At 46.6% G+C, this 19,053-nt stretch overlaps 1 protein-coding gene across 4 annotated transcripts; it reads right to left on the bottom strand.

The window, feature by feature from the left end:
• Positions 1-216: 216 nt before the first annotated feature.
• On the bottom strand, positions 217-18,094 carry LOC115323483. Of its 4 annotated transcripts, none has more exons than XR_005716047.1 (5): positions 17,517-18,094; positions 14,282-14,426; positions 7,308-7,944; positions 4,825-5,050; positions 1,978-2,609 (listed from the first exon to the last, which is right to left on the bottom strand). XR_005716047.1 is itself a non-coding variant. In XM_029983868.2 (3 exons), exons 1-3 carry the CDS (start codon positions 4,853-4,855, stop codon positions 1,653-1,655), a joined length of 561 nt encoding a protein of 186 aa, XP_029839728.2. In that variant the 5' UTR covers positions 4,856-5,526; the 3' UTR covers positions 217-1,652. The 4 variants fall into 4 exon arrangements, 1 of the variants encoding a protein (XP_029839728.2); XR_005716048.1 differs by having other exon boundaries at positions 7,308-7,860; XM_029983868.2 differs by lacking the exons at positions 7,308-7,944; positions 14,282-14,426; positions 17,517-18,094 and adding an exon at positions 217-1,969 and having other exon boundaries at positions 2,397-2,609; positions 4,825-5,526.
• Between the last annotated feature and the right edge of the window lie 959 nt (positions 18,095-19,053).

The raw sequence follows: 19,053 nt of genomic DNA, 5'->3' as shown, positions 1-19,053 counted from the left end.
CCGACTTCCTAATACTTGTTGGGTGACCTGTCCATATGCCGATCCCTCTGCTCAGCTGCCCGGTCCCTTTTCTCCAAATTCTTCCTAAAGTTCTTCAGCGAGTTTATTATCCCCTTGATGCAGTTGCTCTGCGAGATTCTGCGCGCTTCTGAATCCGATTCCCTCGAACCATGTCTCCGGATAAATATGACACAGCAATACTTCGCTCTCAGCAAAAGGGTTTATTCACTCACTCATTGCCTTGGGGGGTTTCGGGATCGGGGGGCCGGTCATCAGCGAGGCCGGGGGTAAGTCCGCTGTCACTGCAGCTGCTCTAAGTCCTAGCGGTAGTAGTACACACCGCGTCATGGAGACGTCGTCGTCCAGGGTCGCCGTCCGGTCCGTTTGTCGAGTCCGCCACTCGACGTCTTGCCCGCACTTTCCCCGCGCCTGCGTCCGTCGCCCGCCAAATCCCGCGCCAGCGTCCTCGTCTCTTTGTCACCGCTGCACCATACTTCGTGTCCCACCGTTCGAGAGAGAGTCACCGTCCAAGAGCGCTCCCGTCCAAGAGTGAGCCTTCCTTTGTTCGGCTTCCCCTTTTCAAGCCTTCGCCTTTTTGTCTTGGGAAGCCAGTCGCGTGACGTCAGTTGGCCTAGGGGAGCGCCGTACACGGATCTCTGGTACGCGAGGCCACGGCCGCTCCCCTGAGGCGCGACGTATTCGGAGGCCAGAAACTAGGGTTCGGAGGGTCGGCGCGGGGGAGGGCCAGCCAGATCTCCACAATTCTTATCTCGCTGATGCAACTGCTCTGGGAGAGTTTGAAACATTCCCAAAATGCGTTCCTCAAAGGACTTGCGCCATTTATAGTCCCGGTTAGATTTTGCCTCAAAGGTTGCCTCCAATTTCACTATTTTAAATCTATCACTGTCTCTGTGTCCTTATCTATTTTGGGTTTGTCCACGTCCTTCGCCCTCTTAGCCGGCGGCGGAGCCGCACTCTGCTCCTTTGGTTTCCCTACATTTGCGTTTTCCGGCACTTGCAAATGTTTCGAAGGTGCTGAATGAGGCTTAAGAGCTATTTGAAGCTCCGCAATCTGCCTACTCATCGCCGCTAGCTGTTCTTTAAGCATGCGATTTACTGCCTGAATCTTAAACATTTCTTCATCGCGTTTATCCTAGGAGGCCATGTCTACCCAACCCACTTTTTGGCTCGACGACTTGGCTCTCGCTGGGTCGTTGACAGCGCCTCCGGAGCTCCCCGCAGTCCCGGGTGCGGCCTTCTGTTGCTTCTCCTCTTGCCGTTGCGACAGCCGCGGGAAGGCATTCGATCTCTCTCTCGGCACGCTCCGGTTTCTTGACTCACTCCTGGATCTCCCCGAATGCTTTTCCCATCGGCTTCTCCCCACTTCGGCCTCCTTTCCCTTCCAATCTTCCTCTTCCATGAGTAGCTTAGCTTCCCATTGCCTCTTCTCTATCGCATACCGACTACTAAAAGCTTCTTTCCATTTCCGGTCTGCTGTCAAATTACCTTTACCGCACAACTTACACTTGGGCTCGCATACGTAATCCACGGGTGGGGCTGCCACTCCGCATCCCCGACAATTAACTTGGGCGCTGACACATACGCCTGATCTGTGTAGTAACTCGCCACATCGATAGCACATCTCGTAGCGTTTACTGCACAGCACTCGCTTCAGAGGTAAACCGTAGCAATACGTCCACATCGACACTGTCTCGTGTTTGAAGGTTGCAATTGCCGAACAGGAGTTGCCCAGCTTCCGAACGCCAAGTATCGGTAGGTTCTTCGGTTGTCCAAAGGCCTCCGTCAGTTCCTCTACTGTCAATCCCGGGACGATGCCGGGTACTCCACACCGCGCCGTGCGGCGCGAGGTACGCCGTGATTTCGTTGTCACCGTCGTTGATCTTGATAGACTCAATCTTCCAGCACCCCATGTCCGGGGTGCTGGAAATCAGGGTGCCTTTCTTCCCCACTGAAAAAATATAAAGTTTACGAGAAAGGCTTAAGAGAAATTCATATGTGTTTATTGGACACGAGAAGGATACGAGTTTCTCATTTATACGAGTACTAATAGGATTTCTTATTTTATACGAGAAGTGATACGAGATTATCGTTTCATATGATTTCTCGTTTCATACGAGATTCTAATTTGACACATAAAACCATACGATTTCTCGTTGCACGAGATTCTCATTTGATCCATGGAGTCTCCGTTAGATAGTTATTGAACTTTTGTGTTCGTGTTCTGAAATTCATGTTAGAAAAGCATGTTTGGCATAAGGAATGATGTATCTAATTACTGAAAGCACATTTAAGACGTCAGTCCAGACGTGCACGTCGATATGCTGGCCAGAAAAATGAATCCCTCAGAAAGTCAAACTACCTTTATTCTATAGTACCAGAAGGGGAGGTAGGGCGCTGTAAGGGAGACAGTATTGACAGAAGCGCCATCTCCTCTGCCTCAGCTGCTGCCTCTTGGCTCTTCTTCCGCTGCGCTTTTTTCCACCTACTGGAGGTGTCTTGTACGTAGTTGGCCAAGTATGCGTTCGTCTTGGCCAGCCTAGCGCCAACTTCTTCCTCGGACTTGTTCCCAATGTAGGCACGCAGGGCAGCTGAAGAACGGAAACGGAACAGGACACAGAATAATCAACATTCGACTTTAAAAGACTCCACATGAAACATATTTGCAGAGCCAATTAAAAGGGCAGTGCAACGATTTCCAGACTTTGGTCAAATATTTGTGGAAGTTGCCCTTATTTGACACTTGGAACGTAAAGAACAGAAAACAGATTTCACCTGCGTGTCCTAGCTGTGTAAAATAAGAGAAATATTGACATTTTTGGCACCCTTCAACTCACTCACAATTATCAGGGTCACCCTGAAGACTGCGAGCGAGTTGACATAATTAGGTTCACGCGTATGTTCATGTGTGATGATCTCTCGAGCACATTAAGCATCGCTTTTTCTGCTGACATTAGAGGGCGTTAAGCTGCAGCTTCGGCCCGGGCGACGTAGCGTAATCTTTGCGCCGTAATTCCTTCGGCTGCCAATCGCAGCTGCAGATGGAAAAACGACTTTTGCTTTGCAATTACACAGTGCAATTCTGACATTTCGAAGGAAGGAGATGCTTTCTCAATCCTCGGGTACACGATGAACAAATGTAAAAATTACAATGCAAATTATTTTCATCTTAACATTGTTGCTTTGCCTTGTACGCAAAACTAATCATTTGTACCACACGCCTCTGCATTGGGAATGGATGCCATGTGCCCACATGCCTTGTCCGGGTGAACAGAACTACGAGGTGGTGCAGCAAACGTTTCAAGCAGGGAAAGGGTGCGAAACTGCGAAATGTGATTGCCGGCTTCGCCCTGCGTCGCCTTGTAGAAGTTATCGTTCAGGGATTAATAATTATATGAGCGAATTATTCTGCCAGAGACTGGCACTACTGCTAATAGGTCCATTTTACAAACATTCCAACGATGTTCGGGCGCCTAACGACCACGTGCTACGGGAAAGCGATTTATTTAAGGCTGGGCGATTTATCGATCAACCTTCCGATTAATCGATTAAGGCTTTCATTGCGATCAACCATTTTAACCGGTTAATGTTTTTTTTTATTGGAACCCGGAAAATATTAACTTCGTCAACAAACCAAGGAACTCGCTTCTGCCGGAGAATGTAAATCAATACCTTGTCTTGGAGTAGGAGCAACAATCAGCGAGTGTCTTTGAACCGCCTGCTAACAGCACATTGAACTACATATCCTCAGTATGAAATTTACATTATGCCGTGTTTAAGATACTCAACGAAGTTATCAAAGGATAATTGAATACAGTAGAACCCCGATAACTCAATCTCGGTTCATTCGGAATACCGAATAATTCACAGAATTTCCAAGGTCCCATGGCTTCTTACGAAAATATGACCGAATAATCTGAGCGCTTCGCACGTGCCTATCCAGTTAATTCGTGGAGCTGTGGTTCGGGTCTTTACTGAACCGCGTGTAAGCGATTTCGCGAGCGACAGCCACATCTTCGAGAATCAGCAACAAGCGGCGGAGATTTCTCACTGTTGCCCATCGCGTTGCTCATCACCTTGTTCGATCGCTTCCGTCGCTTTCTCTCTTTCATGCAGTTTGCCTCGTCACGCGATTGACTGAGCAACAGTGAAGCGGGTCGCCGTCGCTTGTCTTGTTGCTCGCCAAATCACTTACATGCGACTGGCCGTGGAGCAGGAGGGTGCCGCCAATGCTAGTGCCAGTACTGTCCCTGGGATTGACGATGAGGGAGAGGGGCTTTGCTCCCGCATTAAGGACAGTGACAGTGAGTCAGTTGGCATGCTTTCACAGACTACTTAAAAATGGAAGAGAATGAGTAAACGTGCTCCGGAGACCTTGAGTGCGAAATCGCTGAGTGTGACGGTAGAGATTGGTGAAAATGATGAGCCACCTCGGTCCTCCGCTCTAGGGGAAGTTATACAGCCGCTGAATGTCGTTAGCAGCTTTGTGGAATGTAATGATGGTGATTCTGAGATGTTGCGCCTAGTTAGCCCTTTTGAAAATATGACGGTCGGCGCCGCTAATTACAGAACGCAGCAGTCCCCTATCACCGACTACTTCAGGTGATGTTCTGTCGTTTTGAATAAAATGTTATCTTCAAGATTCAAGGCTTCGCGCACAATTTTTAGTACTTACTGTACTTTTTTTTAATTTTAAGTAACGCTATATTGCATAAGTGCACATTTCTACGTCACATTCTGTCATTTACCGTGATGAATACTTTTGTTCATTAGAATGCTATTATTGGATGGGAAGTTCATACTTACCCCGAAATATTTTTAATTTCTTGGGCGTCATAGGCTACTTTGTGCCCTCAGGACACTCCTTGAGAAATCGGCGGGAGGGATTCCCCATAACACTCCGCACCAACAGCTCTTCGTGTGTCCAGAACGCCAGGGCGGTATTCCGCACCATTTTCGAGTCGGCAGCAGACTTCTTAACGCAGTGGTTAAACTGCGCTGCCATCATGAACAGGCCGCCGCCCAGGTCAACCTGTGCAAAAGTGAGAATTACAATACGTTAGATCAGTGGAAAAAGGACACATGTCTACAATACAAAACATTTCATTAGAGCAGAACCTTGTTAATAAGCTCTCCCAGCCCTTACATCCAGGAGTAAAGGTCCCGTTCAACTCTTTTAAGGATATGTGCAAAACTTTCTTGGTTGTTAGCTCTGAAAAGGTCCAGTTGATGCAGCCAGCAAAATGCACTGGGCTGCCCAGTTGTGGTCATCTTCTGATTGTCCTTTCATTTTTGTGTCAAGAGTTTGCCCCCCTACGCTGCTGCCATGGCCTTATACTAACCTTGGACAGGCATCTTCCAACAACCCAATTACCTCTCCATCTTTTGTAGCGTAGGCTACACTGGCCGAGGTTGAGCAGTTCCGCATGGCTCCTGGAGAGCCGTGCTGCGCATGCGCGAGGAGCAGTGACCAAACGGGCAGGACTGGTATGGCGACTATACTTTGTTTCATACTTAGCGTGCAACGCTATCAAAGCTACTGGAGCGAGCGCGTTTCTTCATCTATGGTTTTGTTTGCGCGAGAACGCGTGCATATGATCAACGAGATCAAGCCCCACGCTCGCGCCAGTAGCTTTGACAGCGTTGCACGCTAAGTATGAAACAGAGTATAGGCCAGTCTCCAATGCACGCGCCGTGCGCATGCATCCGCTCGAGATCGTGGCTCGCGCTGTCCGGTTTTTCTGGGCGGCAGCTTGGTTGCTTGATACATAGCAACACGGAGCACAGCTGGCCAAACCAACGACAGGCACCTGGCTCCCCAGCGGAGGACTGAGGATTAATTTGGACCATCTGGGGATCTTTTGACATGCAACCGAAAGCTCGGTTACACAGCGCCTCCTCCGCAATAAGAGCGGAGAAGCTTCACTCATCACATCCCGAACTAGTCACATACTGCGTATACTGTGTGTGTGATTAAAGCAGCAGTAAGCATGATAATCAAGCTAATCCTAGACAACCAGGAAAGCTAAGAATAACCAGCTGAACTTAAGCTTACGCTACGTATATCCTGGCATAACCGCGCTACGATTTTGTGCAGCGTTGCCCACAGATGGTGCATATTTTTGTAAAATTTGCAAAAAGCAAACTTAATTGAGGAAAAATTAAAGAAAGAAAAAAGCTCAGCTCCTATGGAAACGCAGCAAAGTCACCGGTCTTCAAACAATACGGCGCCGTTTCTCACGGGAGACAAGAGATGGCGCAAGAGGTCGCGACGCCAACTGCCGCCAACGAACGAGCATACGTTGCCGAGAGCTGGCATCTTTAGCAAACAATCTTTTCGACTCAAAAGCGGCGCAAGCTTTTTTGATATCCGTTGCTAATGCATTATTTTATCATACTTACTAATAAAACAGATTGAATAGACACATAATCGATTAAAAAAATAATTTGGCTGGTTATTTTGACTGCTTTCTTTCGTGGTACTTTTGTCATCTGCTGTGCAGTTCCTTGTTGTTACTGCGCCTGTTTTTGTTTCTGCGACTGTCGGCGCCTGTGGAACGCACGCCGCTTTTGAGTCGAAAAGATAGTCCGCTATTTGACGCCGGCTCTCGGCGCCGTATGCTCGTTCGTTGGCGGCAGTTGGTGTCGCGACCGCTTTCGCCATCTCTTACCTCCCGTGAGAAACAGTGCCGTATTGTTTTGAGACCGGTGGCTTCACTGCGTTTCTATAGGAGCTAAGCCTTTTTCTTTCTTTACTTTTTCTTCAGGTAAGTTCGTCTTTTCAAATTTTACAAAAAAATGCACCATCTGTGGGCAACGCTGCACTAAATTGTAGCACGATACGTTAAGAAACTGAATTTTGCGGTTGACTTAAAGAGCCTGGTCGCCACTTGGGACACCCGGTATAAAGTGACTAAAATTTCAGATGCATACAGGCAATGCACGATATCCCAAGGCAGGTTCGCACCCACAAGACTGCATGCGGTAACCTATGCGATTTCTTCACAGTTGCTTATCCCACACATGCGATAGGTCAAGTGCGTTTATGCGCATGCTCACTACCTACAGCTCCTATGAGCGATCCCACTAGGAACGTGTTCGCAGCTGAAGAGCTTATTCCCCCAAAAAATTATTGTGCTTTAATAAGCTGTGAACATGGTTTGGCCTTTTCTTCAACAGCTCTTCAAATAAACTCTTTTGGGAAAAACTGAAGAGTGTCCGGCTGCTTCTGTGGCAGCCCCCTACATGAGTCGGCTGTAACATCTAAATCGGATATGGCCTATACATACCTGATCATTATCTCCAACTGCTCCTACCGCAAGAGGAGGTGGCCTTACAGCCACGGGACGAGGAGGTGATGGCAATGCTGCCACGGGACGGGTTTGTGGCAATGCAGCCACAGGACAAGGTGGTGTCACGACTGCCACGAGTCGAGGAGGTGACAAGGCTGCCACTAGACGAGGTGGCGGCACAACTGACATGGTAGGAGGTGGTAGCAAAGCTGCCACTGGGCGAGGTGATGGCAATGCTGTCACAGGGCGAGGTGGGGGCAATGCGGTCACAGGACGAGGTAGTGACATGACTGCCACGAAGCGAGGTGGAGGCACGACTGCCACAGGACAGGGTGACGGCACGACTGTCACAGGACCAGGTGGTGGCGCTGCTGCCACAGACTCATGTGGTAACCCCCAGAGACTTCAGGGAGTTCCCCTGATGCCTCTAGAGCAAAGGAGTCCTGACACAGCTCTTCTGAACTGCAATCATCGCAGTCCCGGCCTCCAGCGTCTTTGCTGGGAGGACAGGTACGAGCCTGCGAGGCTGAACCTACATGAGCCAGGCAATCTGGTACATACAGGCGGGGAAGGGAACCGTCAGCAAGGCAGCTCCGAGCCATATGGTGTGATGTCCTGGTAGAAGACTCCGCTTCTTTGATAGATTGTGAACAAGGCCATGCATATTACGTCCTTCATGAGGTGGTGTGGGCTTAAGTAACGCTCTACGCTCATACAATTACGCTATTCACATAGTTATCCCTGACTTAAATTAACATGTTTTCGAAAGCAAGCAAACCTACGAAGGAACTGTGACTTTTCGCATAGGCCATAGGAATATGAATCTTAAAAGCCGCGGTTCTGAGTGTATGAAGGCCGTTACCGTATTTGCTTGCCTAATCAACACTTTTCTTAGTGAAAAATCAACAGCAAATTTTAGAAATGCCTGCACGGTAATTGTTACAAGGGGATTGCTTGTTAGAGAAATCAATGAAATTTGAAGTTTTTACGTGCCAAACCTACGACGGGCATCTGGCACGTCCCACCGGAGGACAGGATTAATTTTGACCACCTGGGGATCTTTTGACGTGCAACCGCAAGCTCGGTTACACGGCGCCTTCTCCGCAATAAGCCTCCGTCGTATTGCGGGCACCTCGATCGGGATTCGCACCCGCCACCTGCGGATCCGTAGGCCGGCGCTCTCGCCTCGGAGCCACCGAGGCGGCTTGCTTGTTAGAGAATATTTCGAAATAGCTAAAATCAGGTAATAATTGGGGTCCCGTGTTTTCAGATAAATCCGTAGAACATTTGCCTGTAAACTTTATGCGAGTTATTTATTTCTGAGTCCTGAAAGGGGCAACAATATTTTGGAGAATTGGGAATATGACAAGAATAAATGCTGGATTACAGAGATTTACAAATGTCACACAAATAAACCTCAAAATTCTCTGCAAAAAAAAACCTCCAAAAAATACCATTCAAATTTTACTAAAAATAAACTCCAAAAACACTGAACACTAGTAATAATGTTGGTAATTAGCACTATTGGTGTCCCAGCCATGAGAACGATCGCACAAATTTCGCTTGTTACACTAAACAAGAGCAAGCGTTATACCAATATCAGATGAATGTGTGGTTTTTGCTGCCACTGAACGATGGTGCTGGATTGTCGGTTTCAGCCATGAAGCCGAGCTATCTGTTTCTTAATTTCAATAAAAAAAATTAAAGCCATTTACAACCTGTAACACCGAATTGGAGCGCAGCTCTTGAGGAGGAGGAGGGAAGGATACTGAGGGTTACCTGTTCTCGGGGCGGGGTGGGGGGGGGGTCATGTGACCTTGGAGGGTCACGTGACCCCCCAAAAAACTTTTTCCGCTAGATGAATTTTTTACGCTAGATTTAGCGGGGAAATTTTCCCGCTAGGTTTAACGGGAAAAATTTTCCGCTAGACTTAGCGGGGAATTTTTTCCGCTAAATCTAGCGGGGAAATTTTTCCGCTAGCTTTAGCGCGGAATTTTTTCCGCTAGATTCAGCGGGAAAATTTTTCCGCTAGATTTAGCGGGTTAATTTTTCCGCTAGATTTAGCGGGGCATTTTTCCCGCTAGATTTAGCTGAGAAATTTTTCCGCTAAATTTATCGGAGAAATTTTTCCGCTAGATTTAGCTGAGAAATGTTTTCGCTAGATTTAGCGGGAAAATTTTTCCGCTAGACAGCGGGGATTTTTTTCCGCTAAATCTAGCGGGGAAAATTTTTCCGCTAGATTTAGCGGGGAAATTTTTCCGGTAAATCTAGCGGGGAAATTTTTCCGCTAGATTTAGGGGGGAAATTTTTCCGCTAGATTTAGCGGGGAAATGTTTCCGCTAGATTTAGCGGGGAATATTTTCCGCTAGATTTAGCGGGGAAATTTTTTCGCTAGATTTAGCGGGGAATTTTTCCCGCTAGATTTAGCGAAAAACATTTTCCGCTAGATTTAGCGGGGAAATTTTTCCGCTACATTTAGTGGGGAATTTTTCCCGCTAGATTTAGCGGGGAAATTGTTCCGCTAGATTTAGCGGGGAATTTTTTCCGCTACATCTAGCGGGGAAAATTTTTACGCTAGATTTAGCGGAGAAATTTTTCCGCTAAATCTAGCGGGGGAATTTTTCCGCTAGATTTAGCGGGGAAATTTACCCATAATGCACCGGGCGGTTACGCCGACGGCGACGGCGACGCCGACGCCGCTCAAGCCGGAAACGGGCCCCTAAGGGCTGCGCTCTAAAACTTGCAGCCCTTCCACTCTGCTGAAGATGGAAGACCAGCGAAGCTGTGCTATGGAGGGATTTAAGTATTTATAATTATAACGATTAAGGTGTGATGGTGCAATTGGTTATTTGAATGATTAAAGAATCAGACAGATATATATAACGATCCGGGGCTGTTATTGATTTTGTAACCACAGTGACCATGGCCTTGTGATCGCGGCGGTACAACACCATAGGGTGTACGCTGACAGCAGGCACGGTGTTCGTAAAGACGAGATATATACATGTCCGATGCCTGGTCATAGGTACCGTAGGTTTATTTACACACGCAAGCTCGGAGCTCTCGAGCACAAACGATGTGAACCATTTTCTCTCCTGGCGTACAATAACAATGTTAAAGTAACCAGTCACTACGACAGACGTGTCGTCGCCGAGCATGACCCAGCTAAAGACGTCTATCATGAATGCTTCAATGCCACTCATGGGCGTCGCAAAAGGGGGGGGGGGGGGGGGGGAAGGGGTAGGGAGTACAAGACAGCGACCACCGGACCATCGCGCACCTTGACGGCGCACGGGGCGACGATGGTTTCATTCGCAACCGGCATCTCGAACTGTTCGACTGAACCGAGGAAATCATTCCGCGCGTAGATGGCAACGCCACCGACTCGAACTCGATACACTGCTGCAACGCGGCCGTGGCCGTTTTCCACTTATTGCTTGACAAGCCGCCGATCGTGGATAAGTCTCCAGCGAACCACAGTCGGTCGCACACGGCGCGCGTGACGCCGAACAGGTTCTCCACAAACCCCCTCCGGAACCTCGCCAAGCAGCACCCAAGAACTGTTCAGCCGGCGCGGCATCCTGTCTTCGCCGGGCCTCGTGCTCGGCTTCCGTGAAACGATTGTCGACCGTGGCGTTGACCCGCCGGCGCCAGTCACATCGCCGCTTCTGTTCTCGGCGGCGATCCAGGCAAGTGATCTGCTCTTCCACAGGGGATTCGGAACCACTCAACGCAGTAAAACTCGAAGCGATCGCACGCGGCCGACCTATCCTGGGTCCAAAGGGCAACTGATGAGAGCGCTAGCGCGATATCGACGTCACGGGACACACACGATTGGCAGGTGAGACGACGTTTTATTCTAGTAGGGCCGCGCCATTCGTGGGGCATGCTCAATGGCACGGGGGAGGGGGGCATACTGAATGGCACGAACGTAGGTGGCCGCTGACGCGGACACTGAGGAAGAAGGTGAAGCTGCGCGACAGCACGATGGACTGGCTAGCCTCCATTGCCAACAGCGCTGGGGGAGAGACAGCACTGAACACAATGGGCGACTCTCCTCGTCGTATGCGAGTGAGGGTGAAGGTGAACTGCACTCTAAGAAAAAATGGAGGAAAAAAGTAGCAACGGCGCGTCTTCCTCCCTTCTACTGACGCGCCCCCAAGCGGACACGAGAAGAAGGGAGGAACGAGACGTTTTCCTCCTTCTCCAGGCAGACGGGAGAAAGCTTTCGCCCTCTCGACTCATTTTCTTTCGGTTTCGTTTTTTGAGCACGTCGCGCACGTTCTTTTATAAATTAATGTTTAGTTGATTAAAATTCAGTGGCAACGAAGGCCGCCTGTAATTCCGTCTTCTAGTCCAAACGTGCAGAACATTTCGGTTGCATTGACGTTTTTACCACTAATTGTATCAAACGAGCAAACGAAGCCGCTAGAAACAGCGAAGTTCCGGAGCAGTGCCAGCAGCGCTACGTACACTGGGGGATGGCCGTCTCCGGATTGCGAGACTCGCGCGGCGCGGAAGTACAGTTGCTACAGTAGCGAAACCACGCGGAACTGTGTCGACGTTTTCGACGTTATGGAAACCGCAGGAACTGCGTCGAAGACAGGAAGGTTTTGCTGCCGGCTGCCTGGGTGGCTTCCGCCCTGAGTTCGGTTCTGTTTTCCGATGCCGAGTGCAACCGGCGTTCAACGTGGTTCTGTATTTGTGCGTGTCAGCAACATAGCTGCAACATCGTGATGGCAGTGTTGTGGGTTGTGAACAGAAGACTGGAATTATCGCCGATGTGACCGTGTGTTTGCGTATCAGTGGTGTAACAAGATGAGATCGTAAACTGTCGGGCATTGCATGATGCCGTTGGTCGGGCCGTGATCGGAGGGGGCGGGGTGTCGCAGGTTGACATTCCGCTTTACATTATAAAGTTTAATACCACTTGAGGGATTACGTGCAATCGATCAACGTGCGGGTGGTCATGTTGGAACGCTGGTCTGAACTGTGGAAGCTCCTATCGCTGTCGTACAGTGGCCAATGTGACTGTGAGAATTGTCTCGACCCCGAGAGCGATTGCGCTCTGGGGCAAGGACTGAACAGTACGAAATCGTGACGGAAAGTACGTATATTTACAGTATGGAATTTCGGCATTAAAAAACAATAGTAGGTAAAATCGAAAAAAAAAAGCTACCCTTTATTTTGCTGTTTAAATATACTACGGTTCCTGGAGAAACTGCCCTCCAAGTGGCGCGTTGGGATGAGCGCTAGAAGTTTTCGGGCTCGCCACGGCGTAGCTCCGTACACTTAATACCTGCCGCAAGTCGCGGCTTTGACTGCATTCAAGCTAATCGAAAAGCGATTTCTCAGCCCGTGAAGCATCACTTCCAGCTGAGTGAATATCCGCTCTACAGAGATTAATTCAAGACGGCAATTGCAGCTTTGCGCGAACATCACAAATAGAAAAACCAATAGAAATACAGGCTATGGCGTGCCGTGTGGGGAAACAAACTCATGGCTTCGAACCGCATTGGAGCGGCTTGATTCATTGGCTTTCAAATAATTACGGCATGATCGAGCCTTTACTTTTTAATAAGAGATTAATCCCCTGAGCCATTCAAAATACTCTCAGAGGTATGAGATTGCTGGGAAAAAATTAACACGCTGGGAATATTTTTTATTGCTTAGGGAGTCACCGAAAAGTTCCGTACGTTCAAAACGACCAGTATAAAAGACTGAAAGGCAGAGGACGGGTGTAGTGTTCGGGTTAGTGTGGTGTTCCGTTGTATTGATATTTGTGTGTGACGTGTATGTGCTCCATGTATGTTAACCTGATGCTTGTAATAAGCGTAATGTGTGTATACCGTGTATGCTGTGTATAGTAGAGGATCCCCCAAGCACAGTAGTGGCCTAAAAAAAGCAAATTATTTTTTGTAGAACATGAATTGGGCGGTACCTAGCGCCACCTAGCCTAGCTACTTGCAATTACTCTGCTTGACCTCGCCATCTGGTGGCTAGCGATTTAACTTTTCACGCCACGCGATAAACAGCGGCTTCGAGTTGGTTCTTTCGAGAGCGGCTTTTGGTTTCGCGGATTGAGTTTGCCCTTCTCTGTGATATGCGGTTGACGAAGGAATCGTGACTCGAGGAACACCAAAGGTAAGACGCAAAGTGCGCGAAGTAACTGGGTCTCGGCTGTCTCCGTTTAATATCGCAGTGCTGTCGACGAGAAGACTGAGTAACTGCTTTCGAAACGCAAGTTTCTGTACCTGTGGGGGGGAATCTGGCTTCGGAAATAAACACAGTTTGCGGAAAGCTCGTGTTACGCTTTTATTTGCTGCTGCTCTCGTCCCGTACAAGAGACGTAGCGTCCTCGTTAAGCCTTATTGGGCTCGATTTGCTGGATTCGGGGCCGCCATATTGAGAAGCAAGCGACGGAGGAACTTTGCTCCCCTGCTTCAGGGACGAAGGTTTCTCCCTTTCTAAAGGAACATAGGTTACAAGACCGTTCCTCCCCTAAGGGAGGACTATCCATACCCTTTTTTCTAAGAGTGTGGCTTGAGCTTTGTTTTGACACGCCGCTTGTCCGCGGACACGATGGTGGGGGAACTAGCCCTTAAGAGCTTTGCTGTAAAAAAAGGTGGCGGCCCAAATGGTTTTCTGTGCTGATCGCGAGGTCTCGACGCATCAGCCCGTTCATGAAAAAAATGGTGTTGCAATGATTCATAATCAGATAAACTGGACCTTGCAGTGCACTGCTGGATAGTGAATGGCCTTTGTGATCAGTAATGTGTTGTTAATAAACGACATACACATATACGCTCAATGAGAGCTAAGCTGGAGACCAGCGTCCCTCGCGATGCGGCTGCCCCACTGTGGCAGAGTGAGCAACTTGGTGCAATTGGTGCAGCAATCACATTGCAGTTTAAAATGCGAGGAAGGAGCTTATACATAAAACAAAAGATTGTCATACTGAATAAACTTACCTAGTCTTGACAGCAGTACATTCTCCATTTTTTCTAGAATGGCTTCTTTCCTCGTTCAGTTGAAGCTTCAGGCTCTTCACTTTCAGTTTTAATGACTGGACCTTAGCCAGTGCCTCCTCATAGAGGTTTTCAGCACCCCGTGACCCTAAAAAAATAAGATATGTGATAAGTAGGACAACTAAAATATTGCAGCTGATGCTACGTGGAGGGATGGAACTGACCAGAAGAGCATTGGGGCAATCTTGGGAGAAAAAATAATGCGTTTTGGAGCAGGTTGATAGCAAAAAAATCTAGGTCTTGGAGCAAGTTGGGAGCGGTATGGGAGAAAGAATTTTAACTCGTAGGCTCTATGCCACCTCATTTTCTAAAATATATATTGTTGTAATGCCCCGCAACTTATTACAAATTGTGGGAGACAGCATGAAGGCCAGAAATGATGGCCAGTGTACTTTTTTGCCGTTCGTGAACTTTTTGTGGTACACCTCTGTACTTCCTTCTCAGATCCAACTGATGCGGCGGGGCGTCGCAACGTTCTGGTTGTTCTTTTGGCACCGAATAAGCTTTCGTCTCTGTGAAAATGAATTAATGTTCCAGACAGTTATACCCTTAGAAAAATGTCATATATGGCCCAGATATATTTTATATACGGCCGTATAAACTCGTATAAGGACGTAAATAAGGCAGTATACTGCCAGATAAGGGAGCAAGAGGCACCATATATGGATAGGTATAGTGACAGATATAATCATGTATAATGCAAATTATTGCCATATATGGCTATATATAGCCCCTTACATGGCGTGCATTTTCCATATTTTGCCTTATACGGCAGGATGCAGTCTATATATGACACGCGCTTGTCTCCGTATATATATGAAAAAAGATATATCCCTTTTCTTTTACACGGACATATTTTTTTATGAAAAGCTTGCAAATTCTAGATTCTGAATTTGAATCTGCAAATAATTTGTTTTATTTAATTTCCTTTTCCGATCGGATACTTCATCAATATTTTCTGAAGAGAAACGCTGCTTACAGAGTGATTTAACAGTGATTCACATATTTTTTGTTTGGCGCATTTTAAAAAAATCTTAGCAAAGATTATTTCTTTCTCAAGTGTGTACTATATATTAATTTGTGCATGCGCAAGTTCTTTGAAGATTGCAAAACAACTTATAAATGCTTGCGATCATTTAAAACTTATTTTGCGAATTATCACCAAAATGATACTAAAGATGCATTTGGATCTGAATCAACTATTCTAATGAGCTAGTGTTTTGAATTTAAGATGATGGACCCCATTCAACTGAACATAGATCAATTCCTGAAACCTTCAAAACATCTTAGCAAATGCTATTTTAAAAGGCTTAAATTGCATCAAGTGTATGTTTCATATTATTATGATGCAGAATTCATCTGAACAAAAAACAATCACAAATATTAAAAGTATTTTGTGAAGTAAAAGCTAATGCATCCTTTGAATGGCCAGTATTTACATGGAAGTTCAGTGACTGGCCGGCATCGGCGCTTTGCTGTTCAAACTGGCGAGCCCCGTCATGGGAGTTCCCTTTACTGACCGGCATCGTTTTATTTTTTTGCCTTTTTCACTATGCAGTCAAGTCACTGAGAGTCTGACGAACTGCGGCAATTCATGAATAGCGAATGGAAATGTTTGCGTTGATCAATCCTTCCTAAATGACTGCCGACGCTGGCGTATTTGATCCCAGCATGGCAAGGCTGACGTGTTTTACCGCGAAAACGCGAGAAAAACAATGCGGTGAGGAAACGTTGCTGTCCAGGATTTGAGAATGTGACCGCCTACGCCACGAAAAATAAATTGTACAACACCGAACGGTAATTTTTTTAGGAAGCTAGTTTAATTTGATATACTATACTTAAGCGCTCTGATAAAAAAACAACAACAATATAGCGAAGCCTAAAAATGAAAAAAAAAAACACGTGGCATGATTGAACACACGGCTTGAGGTTCAAAAACAATAATAAACATTACTTTCCGGGAACAAGAAAAGTAAGAGAAGTGCTTATTGCTTATGACGATAGTGCGAAATGGAGGTTGAAAATATGCTATTTTTGTCAGGAATCGACTGCGTTCTGTGGTAGTTATGATCACCCAACAGAAATATTTAAAATGTTCATATAACCAAACGATATCTGTCTCTTTGATAGCTTATGTTATACGACATACCGTACCATAAAAACGCGAAAATAAAAACTTTTCTTTTTAACGCAAAAAAGCGAGAAGCACCAATGCGTTGTGGATGTTCACACTGCCGGATTTGTGAACGTGACCACTTGACGCTGCGAAAAATAAATGTTACAACGCCGAACGATACCATTTCTGAAAGCTAGTTTAATTATTCGTTACATTAATTAGTTTACCTTACATTAATTATCCGTACAATAATCAGTTTAATGTACTTGAATCTAAGGAATAAAAACATGTTTAGGTCTAATAAAAAAGTAAAACTGCGGAGCGCAACCTGTATAAGTAAAACCAAGCGGCACGCGGGGGCTAGCACTGATCTGCCAAAACAAAATTAAATACTAGTTTGCGGAAGTCAGAAAATTAAAAGATGTGCTTAATACGTAGCGCGCTATGAGCTCAGCTAAATTACTGGCTTAAAATGGCGGTATTTTTGTTTCAATACTGGGGGAAGTTTGCCGCTTTCAGAAAAACTTCGGCTGTATCACTGTGGCATCATACTGAAAAAAACCATATGAATTTTCCATACGGGTCTTCATATAGCGTTATGGGATACGGGTCATACGGTTGGTACGAGTCATATGGGTCATACGGTTGATACGGGCCGAATGGGTCATATGGTTGATACGGGTTGGTACGGTTTGTATGGTCCATATGGTTTGTATGGTCTATATGGTTGTTATGAATGATATTGTTCATGCAGTTTAAATCCTTGATATGATCTATAGGCCAACGCACTATTTACCACCAAGCCCTCACGAGGTGTGGGCAAATTCAGTTTCCACACGAGGTGCGGGCACTGCGTGTGCGCAAGAACGACATTCACGCACATGCGCCCTAACAGTAGCAGCGCCACCGTAGCGACGTAACGTCAGGGCCGCATATTGGTGTATATCGATCGTATTAACCACATGGTTCACTATCAGTGAAAGATGAAGTTCAGCAGTGAAACACTTTCCTTTTAAAGCCTATGCAAGATAGCAGAAAGTGCATGCAGAGAAATGCTCCAACTTCGAGAAACTGTGAACATGCATTCCACCCGCAGGCTCGTTTATTTCTCCTTCAGTCCCAGGCTTCGAAGCAGCTCGTGCATGTTAATGATGCAATTCTTTGAGGCCAGCTGCATCTGCTTTCCCAGTTGGTAACAGGCTGACGCACCTCCGACAGGCGTCGGAAAGTAATTTAAACAAAACCGACAGTCACATTACATGTTCTCGTAAAATAGTTTGTACAGTATCTATCTAGTCAGTAAGTCCTTTTCAAAAGTCCATCAAGCAGCAATGGCGGTCAGCACTGCTTGCTCACGAAGTGCGTGACTGGATCCGAGTTCTCGGTGAACGCTGACGCAGGGCTCGCATTCAGTATATGCTCACAGTATGTGAGCAAGAAATGGCGGACAGGCGTTCGCACTGACGTTGGAAAAGGGTCTATTGACTTAATTTTTATGACTGACCTAATATTTAAAATCATCTACCTTCTGCAACCTTCACATTTTGAAAACAATCACAAACATTTATTAAGGCAATACATCACCGCATGACGGAAAATACATAGCATACAACTCCCAATTGCAAAATGTTCTGGCAGCGAAATAACTCCCAAACCCAAATTGTTTCAGTTTCATAAAATAATGAGAGCATAAAAATAAACTCACATGCTGTATTGCAATCGTCTAGCATTCATAAGAATAGTCCTTTCTAGCACTGAAAATTGAGGCATCAAAGTATGTGCCAGAAAACTGAGGAAGAGGACGATACGAGACCGCACGTGGAAGTCAGAACGCCAATCTCTGATTGGAATAAATAGTAGGTAGACGGAAAGCTAGCTGCCTTTGTCTCCACCGCATTCGTCGAACGTGTTTGAATGCGAAAACCAAAGGTCGGATGCCAGGCATTTAACCAGGGTGTTTAGCAAAATATAATTTTTAAATTCCTAGACTTTTCCAGATTTTCCCTGACAATTTCAGGTGAAATTTTCTGACCACTGTAGAGGCGGTTAAATATATAAGATGATTACAACATAAGGCATTGAGCACTGTAAGGATCATTTTGCACGGGTTTAATCCAACCGGCAAATACCGAAATATTCAGGTTTGGCCAGTCTAGATTAAACGAGCACTTTCTTACCGTTGACATTGTCAGTGAAGAGCCCAGTTCCGGAAACATAATAAAAACAAGACGCTCAACCACACACGTCAATAACTGAATGGTAGAATGACTGCCAGATGTACACTTTCTGATACTTTCGGCTTAAGGCTTGGATTAGATTGGGGTCTGCGGCTTTTCCATTTCTTACTAAATCTAGTAACTAACTGTATCTAGCCTTGTGTCGCGCCCTCAATGCAATCCAAAGCTTGGACTGGATTCGTCGGCTGTTTCATTTGCATCGGGTAGCACAATATGTTGGGTGAGCAGAGCCTGTGCTCCGCTTTAAGCAGATTTTATTATCTATTTTTCTGCCCCGAAGTCCTCAAGCCTTTGCTCAGGGCACTCGATGGCGTTTCCGGCTCATTTTTTCCTGACTGGGCTCGCTTTTAAACAATATCCCT

The sequence above is a fragment of the Ixodes scapularis genome, unplaced genomic scaffold (assembly GCF_016920785.2).
Source record: "Ixodes scapularis isolate PalLabHiFi unplaced genomic scaffold, ASM1692078v2 PGA_scaffold1__304_contigs__length_218370807, whole genome shotgun sequence".
Classification (NCBI taxonomy): domain Eukaryota; kingdom Metazoa; phylum Arthropoda; class Arachnida; order Ixodida; family Ixodidae; genus Ixodes; species Ixodes scapularis.
The sequence above is the reverse complement of the archived record's forward strand: the minus strand, read 5'-3'. Positions and strand labels throughout refer to the sequence as shown.